At 40.8% G+C, this 10,708-nt stretch overlaps 1 protein-coding gene across 1 annotated transcript; it reads left to right on the top strand.

Annotated features, from left to right (window-relative positions):
* The first annotated feature begins 6,728 nt into the window (after window positions 1-6,728).
* Window positions 6,729-10,708, top strand: LOC102712622 (inositol-3-phosphate synthase 1). Its single transcript, XM_006651061.3, has 10 exons — window positions 6,729-7,205; window positions 7,736-7,804; window positions 7,920-8,055; window positions 8,479-8,726; window positions 9,022-9,248; window positions 9,324-9,439; window positions 9,548-9,724; window positions 9,821-10,009; window positions 10,115-10,177; window positions 10,276-10,708. Exons 1-10 carry the CDS (start codon window positions 7,018-7,020, stop codon window positions 10,393-10,395), a joined length of 1,533 nt encoding a protein of 510 aa, XP_006651124.1. The 5' UTR covers window positions 6,729-7,017; the 3' UTR covers window positions 10,396-10,708.

The raw sequence follows: 10,708 nt of genomic DNA, 5'->3' as shown, positions 1-10,708 counted from the left end.
CCATACGTTGGCGATGTCAGAGACTGAGTGGAAGGCCCAACCCCCTTCCCTAATCGCCGTGTGAATGCACGAGATTTTGCTGTTATCTTCTGCAATCAAAAGCTCAAATTACGAAAGATGGATAACAGATGGATCTGGTGGCTTGTAACGTGAACGAGTGGCATCGATGGCAAATGGCCCATCGAATTTGCTACCCAATTCGCAAAGGCCAGAAGCATGGTAAGAGGCCCAATAGGCCAGACCGAGGCGGCTGATACGCATGCTTTGCTCACCTCCACTAGGGCCCAGGGACAAGCAACAGAGCAGGCTCGGCCGTCTGAAGAAGTAGACTGAAAATGGAGACTGAATACAAATTAGGCAAAATTTGCTACGGGGCATAAAAAAACACGTAATTAGTCGGTGGACACCGGATGATCATGAATTTACTGCAGGGCACCATAAAAGTGTAGTAATTAGCTATAGGGCACTCTGGCTAATTTTTTATTATTTTTGGAGTCAAAAATTCTAAAAATGATGAGATTGCCCTTGGTGGCCAATCCGTTATGCGTCCTTATCGCCGCTGGGTCGCCACTGTTGCCGCCTGCTCACTCGCCCTGTAGGCTAGGGTTCAGGTGTGGTGTGACGCCGAGACCAACTGGGTCTGGTTCAACTGGACCCAGTCTAACATAACAGGGTTAGCCGCCGAGGACAATCTCGTCATTTTTAGAATTTTTGACTCTGAAAATAATAAAAAATTGGCCAAAGTGTCCTATAGCTAATTACCACACTTTTATGGTGCCCTGCAGCAAATTTGTGATATTATGGTATCCACCGGCTAATTACGTGTTTTTTCGATGCCCTATAACAAATTTTGCCTACAACTTATTTCATCCCGTAAGAGAACTTAAAAAAATCTCAGGAACGGAAATTGAATAATTAAACAATTGTAGAAAAGTAAATTGAATAATTTCTCTACGTTTCCCTTTAGATTAGAAGAACTCAGGAACGCACTGCCCGGCGAAAACTCATGAACGGGCGTTGGCAAAATCGAGATAGTATCACCGATATTCTATTGAGGCCATTGAATTTTGATGTACATTTCATCATTTATTTAATTAAAAATATTACATAATCATTATTTATTGTGATTTGTTTTTTAAAAAAATTAATTTAAAGATGATTTAAAATTTTGTATATTTGCATAAAGCTTTAAATAACAGGAATGGCCAGACGTAATTCCAGAATTCAACAGCATTAAAAAAACCAGAGGGGGTAGAAAACTGTGGTGTTTCATGCAAGTACTTCCCCCAACTTTTATTTTTAACGCTGATGACTTTTAGCTGTCTATCTAATTTAAAAAAGTTACATAATTATTATTTAATTTTTATTATTATTTACTTTTTTTATATTTGTTTTATCATTCAGTAAACTTTAAGCATGAATTATATTTTTACATACTTAAACAAAATATTGAATAAGAAAAATAGTAGTAAAACGTATGCGTAAAACAAAATGACGTCAAAAGTTAAAAAAAAACGGAGGAAGTATGTAACGAGTGGCAACTCTGGTTTATATCCCTAAAGGTCACGGAACATAATCAAGTTACCAAATGTGAATTAATTGACACGTTTTATGAAGAGACAACGAATGGACAATACTCCAATAAAAACCAAAATTCAACCTCTACCAAACGCCAGAGGTCACCGAACAAGCTAGCTACATCCAAGAATATATGTTTCTTCAAAAGCTACTTATTACATCCAAGAATTAACGTATGTTTCTTCAAAAGCTACACCCAAGAACTCGCCAGAACGCGGCCGGCCGATCGATCCAAATTAAGTAGCTTTTCGGTCACTGATCAGGCACCATCCTTACCACCCTAGCCTGAGCGTGACTACAGCAAACCAATTATGCGTGAAGACGAAAGAAAGACGGCCGGCTAACTAGCCAGCTAGGGTAAGTAAGTACTGAGCTAGTAGACACCAGATCATGTTGAGGGTTAACCCTCAAAAGCGACGAGCTTGACCGGAGGCACCGGTTAGTAGATGAGATTTACTGGAGCAGCGCTGCCTCGCGAGATCACCGTGAATGTGTGGGAATTTTTCAGGTCGATGTCGGTAATCTCTTGCCGGATTTTTTTTCCCGATCTCTCCCAGCTTGACCTGGATTGTCTACTGTTGATGCTAAATATGTTCGATCTGGTGTGCTGAATACATGTGAAAGGCTATATAAGCAGACGTACCAGTCAAATTGATCCTACAACTGACAAGATGATAAATAGAAAGAATCGATCGACTGTAGAGCCGATAGGTTACCGAAAACCCAACTGATATGATGTTGACGTGGCCAATGAAAAATATTTACTAGCCGATCGACTATCGGCTATCAATGTTCGTATAAAAAGAAAAGCCAAACAACATATTTATAAATAAAAAATAATTTATTAATAAAAATTTTATATGTGTTACTAGCGATTTAAAAGTCAAGATTGCAAAATTAAAATAATTAAAAAAACTTTAAAATTTACTTTAAATTTAATGTGGAAATTCAAATTTTGTTAGAGCGTGAAGAGGGGTTGAAAAACTGGAAAAAAGCCGAAAAGGCGGGTCAAAAGATCCTCTCACATTGATAGATTGAACCGTAGGCCTTGTTTAGTTCTAATTTTTTTTTCCAAAAACATCCCATCGAATTTTTGGACACCTAAATAAAACATTAAACATAGATAAACCAAAAAACTAATTGTACAGTTATGGAAGAAATCTTGAGACGAATCTTTTGAGCCTAATTAGCCCATGATTGGCCATAAGTGCTACAGTAACCAACATGTGCTAATGACGGGTTAATTAGGCTCAAAAAATTCGTCTCGCGGTTTCTAGGCTAGCCGTGAAATTCGTTTTTTCATTCGCGTCCGAAAACCACTTTCAATATCCGGTCAAACATTTAACGTGATTTTTCACGATCTAAACACCATCACCGTAGTTTGCAGAAACATCTTTGGCTGGCCTGGCCCTTCACGTAGTAACCTGACTTCGTGAGCCAAAGGCCTAAGCAGCTGTACGCCACATAAGAAAAAAAGAGAGAGAGAAAAATAATAAGTGTTACATGCAAGGACAGAACTATTACATGCAAGGACAGGTCCATTTTAGATGCAAGGACACGGGCGGCCATTTTTTCGCACACAAGGACAAACACACTACTATTTGTGTTCGCCGGTGTGGCCCGCTCGCCAGCCACGCGGCTCCCCTCGGCGTCACGCAACCCGGCGGTCACCACCCACCCATCACATGGTAGGCGTTGCCCATGGACCAGCCACCCATGACCCCACCCATCTCGCAAATGGTTCACCCTCTTTTTCGTTTTTTTCTGTTTGTACGTGCGTAACATTCCTTTTATATTTTTTAACCCGTTACATGGATGATGGATCCTGACTTTTTAAGTGTATAGAATATGTAAATAAATGGAATGTTTTTAATGTATAAAGTTAATGTTTAAAGATATATATATATTTCATATATGAAGTTTATACTTAATTCCACGTATAAAGTTTGCACATATAATATTTTGCATATAAAGTTTATATATATAATGTATAAATTTATATATAAGGTTTAGAATTCATGATAAAATAAGAAATATATCTTCTTGAATGTAATTTAGAATGGACAAACATATAAAAATAAGAAAAATCTACACGTGAAAGAAAAAGCGTTCTTGTTCACCGCCTTGTGGCTGCCAACCATGAACCACCCCCGCCCCGCGCGTGTGCCAGCGGCGCGTGGACCGCGTCCAGGGAATGGGAGGGGGGGGGGAGTAGACGTGGGAGCCCCTTTGGTTTTCCGGGAGGTTCCTCCACGCTCGAGGCGGCGTGGGCCCGGCCCGTCCACGTGACGGCGCCAGCGGGCTCCACGCAGCCAAAAGCGCCACTTGGCCATTCTCAGCCGCACAGCTCATAAGGGGTGGCCGTTTTGCGCTTTGCACCTCGTATTTTTCTATGGTTTTTTCTTGCTTTGGACTTTGGAGAAATCCGGAGTATGCTGTTTTTTCGGGGACGAGGTAGGAAGATGTGCAAGTATACGAACGTCGACGTTGCCTTTTCACGTTGTAGCAGTACTATATCACCACGTACTCGTGTCATGGAAATAAAAGATTATCTAAATTTTTTAAATAGTTATTTAATTATATAAACAACAATATATTATTGTTTAAAATCTACTTTTATATAGTAATATTTTATAAAAATATATCATTTAGCAGGTTAAGAAACCTGCGCATAAAAGTCAAGTAAGAAATATGAAAATAAGTTTTGTAACACAATTCGCTCCGTTAAAATTTAAAAATTTCTAGAAGTTAAGTTGTGTATCATAATATAAGCATTATTTATTTTTGGACTGTTTTCAATGATTTAAATCATTTTGATTATTACCGTGCCGCCGGTCAGATGGTTATAAAGGAAATCTAATCATTTAAAAATGATTAATAAAGTGACCTAAAAAGAATATTTTGATATCTCATTAATTTATATACAATTATTTAGAAATATTTATATTTTAGAACATAGACATTATGGGTTTATCTTTTAGCTTTTTCAAGTAAAAGTCCAAGCAACATATTTATAAACAAAAAATAATTTATGAATAAAATTTTTATATAAATGTTCATGGCGATTAAAAGACAAGGCTGAAAAAATAAAATATGATAAAAATACTCCTAAATCAATTTAAAATTTAAGATTGAAATTTTAAATTTTGACATATAAGAATCATCTATAGTAAGTACGAGGAAGCTGAGACAGCTAGTGGCTATATATAGGTGAAGCCAAAAGGTTATATATAAAATGTCGTTTCTTCCTCAATCTATATATGGTTACTTTTAAAAAAATACTGAAATTCATTAGTGTATCATATGTTTATTCAACAAATATATAAGGTTAAATTCAACCCACATGCATGAATATTGTACAATATCATCTTCCGAAACGAAATAATTCCTACAAGGTATCAAATAATACTAAGTTAATATCAATTAATACCATATCGATAACAACTATTACCAAGATGTTACTAATAATACTCATCGGTACAATAAATATACTTTAAAATATAAATGATATAGATATTAATTTATATTTAACTGGTTTTTAATATTTAGAAATTTGAAAGTTAAATTATAAAACTGTAGCGATGGTAGGTGACCACTATTTCTTTTTATAGGAGTATAGATTCATAAAGTTATATGCATATATAAACTATATAGTTGGGTTAATAGATGCTATCAAAATATACTACCGCCGTCACATGTTATCATTGTATATAGCATTTAAATTCAAATGTAGATATAGCTATAACATAGAATAGAAATATTATTGTTTAATTTTTCATAATCGTTTCTCCGTCTAAAACAATTCCGTACCAACAACTTGATATGCCATAGAGTAGAAATGATCCCTAGCTAGTAGGTAATCCGAAGGTCACCTTACATCAGAAAACGAATGGTAACTAATAGTAGTGCCTCTAATCACCCCCTTTGATAAAAATTGACCTCTGTCGTGGGTCCCACCGGTACATTTCTCATTACCATTTGGATTATCGTCATCCAAAAAATTCACATTATTCTGTCTAGCTGTCACTCTTATATGTATTAAGTGAAAAATTAATATTTAGTGGCGTACTCCCTCCACAGTTGTTCAACCAGAGTTTACCTTTTTCAACCGAAAACGAATAGTGCCTCCTGCAAAACGGTGTACTAGCTATTTTTCATTCTGCTTTTCATTTTCTAAGTTAGAAGGTTATTAACATCTCAGTTATCCCAATCCATTCCACTTTCCAATTTGCATTATCGTTATCCAAAAGTTCGTATTTATCTATTTGACTGATGTTCTTATATTTATTAAATAAACCATTAATTACTTTAGTGATGGTATTCCATATGCAATTGTTTTTTTTTTGGGACAAAAATTAGTACCTTGTTTCGATCCCGATACTCTCTCACCATGAGTGTTTTTCCTTTGCGAGGCTCTCCCTACTGCTTCTGCTGAGCTTTTCATATTTGTGAGATTAATTAGTTAGCCTTGACGATTAAAAAACTAAATTTTAAAAAGAAATGATTGAAAAGATATTAATTTTACCGATACGGTCAGTAATTATTTATATCGTTTTTCCTTTATACCTATAGCAGAAGATGACATGTTTTTTCTTCCGTTTTAAAAACTCCGACGCGATATATTACTAGCAGTATCGAGCAATCAAATGCAATCAACCTTGAAAGAAAAAAAAGAAATGAAAAATAATTTCATTTCAGTATTTCACCATGTTTTTTCGATGCATACGAGTAAACGGAGCATAAGTTTGTAATAACTCCATACCCGGAGGACTGGAGGACGAACTTGCAAAAAGGTACTCGTACTGTTTAATACTCTATCCATAATATTTTATAGGACACATTTTATAAACGTATTTAAATATTCGTCTTATTTTAAAAATATATAATTATTTTTTATTTTTAAATATACTTTTTTATTATAAAAACTTTATATATGTCTTATAATCCATATATTTAGATATAAATCGTAAATATATATATTTAAAAAGTTAACGGTATATGATATGGATAGAGTGCTCAAATGCCAGCTTGCGATTTTCTCCCCCCGAGAAAATTGATTTTACCGATCCCCCCCACACTCTCGCGGCCTCTGGCACTCGGCTTGTCAGTTCTCACCGGGCGCCGCCGCCGCCGCCCCGCCGCTTTCTTTCCCACCTGCGGCCGGAATCGTCTTCTCCTCCTCTCGTCGCAGCCCTCGCAGCCCCGTCCTGGTCTCTGCCCCCGACCCCTCCCGGTGGGGACCTCCCTCTTGCGGTGGGGCCTATCTGCCCGGCCACGTGGCCAACGCGACCCGCTATAAATCCCCCGCCCTCGCAGCCTCCGGTTCCACAGCCCCCCTCTCGCTCGCTTCGTGCACACAGATCGAGCCAGCCACACCCACAAGCTAGCGCCGCCGCCGCCGCATCTGTAGCTCTCGAAGCCACCGGCGAAGCGGGCGAGATGTTCATCGAGAGCTTCCGCGTGGAGAGCCCGCACGTGCGGTACGGCGCGGCGGAGATCGAGTCGGAGTACCGGTACGACACGACGGAGCTGGTGCACGAGAGCCACGACGGCGCCTCCCGCTGGGTCGTCCGCCCCAAGTCCGTCCAGTACCACTTCAGGACCAGCACCACCGTCCCCAAGCTCGGGTATACTTTGCCGATCTCCTCGCCGGCGAGGCCGATCTACCTCCCCGATCATTTTTTCCCTCTCTCTCTCTCTCTCTCTCTCTCTCTCTCTCCAGCTTCCGTTTTCGTTTTCGTCTCCCTCTTGGTCTCCCTGTTTTCCTAGCGCCGATCCACAAGCGCGCGCGGTCTGCGTGATGGGATGGCAAGAGGCCAAGAGGGGACTGCGACGCCCCAAATTTTGTTGCCTTGCTGCTCGGTCACCGTGGAAACCTGTCTCTTGAGTATTTCTCTTAGTTTTATGGCTTTATCCATGGCTGCACCTGCGCTGCATGTGCAAGGTTTTCAGTAAAATTTCGCATCTGCGAGATCCAGCAGGGGCCTACCCTACCTAGTATACCACTGGCAAGAACTCCAAATTTTATCAGTTCCATCCATTTGTTTGTTTGTGTTTTTCTTTGCATGTTGGCTACGTGCAGACGGTGCAAGTGTCGTGCCAGCCACCCGGGCCCCGACGATCGTTTATCTTACTCTGTTTGCTGGTCGTGTTGCAGGGTGATGCTCGTGGGGTGGGGCGGCAACAACGGCTCGACGCTGACGGCTGGGGTCATCGCCAACAGGGAGTGAGTGGATCTTGTTTTTTCTCCATTTTAGTTTCTTGTTACTGCTACTAGCTAGTATTTTCATCTGTTTTTGTTTTTCTGAACTGAACTGATGGTGGTGTGGGTTTTTACTCAGGGGGATCTCATGGGCGACCAAGGACAAGGTGCAGCAGGCCAACTACTATGGCTCTCTCACCCAGGCGTCCACCATCAGGGTTGGGAGCTACAACGGGGAGGAGATCTACGCACCCTTCAAGAGCCTCCTGCCCATGGTAATCTGGTCCTCATGTCCTGTCTTATTTAACATGCTAATCACAAAAAAATGGATATGTTCTGTATTAATACGTTGTTAATGTGATACTGATACGGCGTACATTGGCCTTGCCTTGTTTTAAAGGCCAGGTTCTAAATGAAAAGAAGAAACTTTGACTTGTGGTCATGTCCTAAAAGGAAAAAGGATAAGTCCTGTCACAAAAGGGTGTCAAAAAGATAAGTCCTGTCAAAAAGTGACCATTATGTGCCACCTGTGTCATGTTGTGATGATGCAAGTCAAAAGGTTTTGAAACAACCGGACAGCCACAAGATTCCAGCATCTTTGGACAATGATTGATCTGTAAAATACATCCATTAGTTGGTTTGCACTTTGCAGAACCTGACCTTCGTTATTTTCTGGTGGTTCTGAAAATAAATTTCAGGTGAACCCAGATGACCTTGTGTTCGGGGGCTGGGACATTAGCAACATGAACCTGGCTGATGCTATGACCAGGGGCAGGGTGCTTGACATTGATCTGCAGAAGCAGCTCAGACCTTACATGGAATCCATGGTGCCTCTCCCTGGCATCTATGACCCCGATTTCATCGCTGCCAACCAGGGATCCCGCGCAAACAATGTTATCAAAGGCACCAAGAAGGAGCAGATGGAGCAGGTCATCAAGGATATCAGGTATGCTGACATGCATAAAATTGCACCATTTTACTTCATAACGAAATACATGGGAAACATGAACACCAGGGCCGAGTATTTAGATTACGGTGTCAAAGCACTAAGTAGATGCTAGCACTTTCATCAAAATAACTTCAAAGAGTTTATACTACTGAAAACCGTAACTCCGTAAGATTCATTTTAGGATCTACATTACGAATTTACAATGGTTGAAACGACAGTACAACACACCAAGCTTGTGTGAAATATCAATGCTGTAAACATTAGACATGATAAAAAATGATTAATGAAACAGGGAGTTCAAGGAAAAGAACAAAGTGGACAAAGTGGTGGTGTTGTGGACTGCAAACACTGAAAGGTACAGCAATGTCTGTGTTGGGCTCAATGACACAATGGAGAACCTCCTGGCGTCTGTGGACAAGAACGAGGCGGAGATATCACCGTCAACACTGTATGCCATTGCCTGCGTCATGGAGGGTGTACCGTTCATTAACGGGAGCCCTCAGAACACCTTTGTGCCTGGTATATAATTCTCTGTGCGAATTAGTATACGGTGTGTTTTCTCAGGTTCATGGCTTATTAGTTTACTGTGTACAGGGTTAATCGATCTTGCTATTAAGAACAACTGCCTGATTGGTGGTGATGATTTCAAGAGTGGACAGACAAAGATGAAGTCTGTCCTAGTTGATTTCCTTGTTGGTGCTGGAATAAAGGTACCAGCTATAAATCAAATCCTTTGTCTAGTCTTTTGCTTTGAGATGTCGACACCCTTTTGGAAATTTTCTTGACAACCTGACGATAACTTGCTTTTGTTTTTGTAGCCCACTTCAATTGTCAGCTACAATCACTTGGGGAATAATGATGGCATGAACCTATCTGCACCTCAAACATTCCGATCCAAGGAGATCTCCAAGAGCAATGTGGTCGATGACATGGTCTCAAGCAATGCTATCCTCTACGAGCCTGGCGAGCATCCTGACCATGTTGTCGTGATCAAGGTTTGCAGCTTGTCCATGGATTCTTCTGCAGTATATGCCATTTGTGAAAAACTTTGTTTTGCATTAAACCTTGACTTCACCATGGTTCTTCTGCAGTATGTGCCGTACGTTGGAGACAGCAAGAGGGCCATGGACGAGTACACCTCAGAGATCTTCATGGGCGGCAAGAACACCATCGTGCTGCACAACACTTGTGAGGACTCTCTCCTTGCCGCGCCAATCATTCTTGACCTGGTGCTCCTGGCCGAGCTCAGCACCAGGATTCAGCTGAAAGCCGAGGGAGAGGTAAGAGTTTTGCTGAACTGAAATCAAATGGCTCTGTGCTACAGCTGCCACCCTGTTGGCCAGCAAAACTAAAGATGCTGCTGTTTCACTTGTCATCCTGCGCAGGAGAAGTTCCATTCCTTCCATCCAGTGGCTACCATCCTGAGCTACCTCACAAAGGCACCCCTTGTGAGTGCATGCACCTGGCACTTCCCTATTAAGTGTTCTTTCATGATCCATCAGCTGATTAACTAACTGTAAACGCAAAATTCGTCTCCTCAAAACAGGTTCCTCCTGGCACACCTGTGGTGAACGCCCTGGCCAAGCAGAGAGCTATGCTCGAGAACATCATGAGGGCCTGCGTTGGGCTAGCCCCTGAGAACAACATGATCCTGGAGTACAAGTGAGGAAGTCTGCCGAGGCTGGGCAGCAGTAGCAAGTGACAAGAGAGAGGCGAATGGAAGGGATGAAGAAAGACATGACTGACTAGCTCAACGTAATTGTTTAGCTCGATCTCCTGTGTTTTTTTTTCGTTCTTTCCCATTCTTAACCTTTTTGTGCTTGTGTGAGACTCTATCGGGCTATGCAATTAGCAGCCTTTGTATGGCACCGGATGCCATTATGGATGATGTTTTTAGCTAGTTCCCTTCTCAGTTTCGGATATTGCAGTTCATCGGTGGCTTTGTACTAAGCGTTTTATTTTCTCGCCTTCCCTAACCA

Source organism: Oryza brachyantha, chromosome 3, assembly GCF_000231095.2.
Source record: "Oryza brachyantha chromosome 3, ObraRS2, whole genome shotgun sequence".
NCBI classification, from domain to species: domain Eukaryota; kingdom Viridiplantae; phylum Streptophyta; class Magnoliopsida; order Poales; family Poaceae; genus Oryza; species Oryza brachyantha.
The sequence above is the reverse complement of the archived record's forward strand: the minus strand, read 5'-3'. Positions and strand labels throughout refer to the sequence as shown.

Coding starts and splice junctions, on each gene's coding strand:
- LOC102712622 (XM_006651061.3), top strand. CDS start 7,018: ATGTTCATCGAGAGCTTCCGCGTGGAGAGCCCGCACGTGCGGTACGGC. Junction 7,206..7,735: donor ACCACCGTCCCCAAGCTCGG/GTATACTTTGCC, acceptor GTCGTGTTGCAG/GGTGATGCTCGTGGGGTGGG. Junction 8,056..8,478: donor TCAAGAGCCTCCTGCCCATG/GTAATCTGGTCC, acceptor AATAAATTTCAG/GTGAACCCAGATGACCTTGT.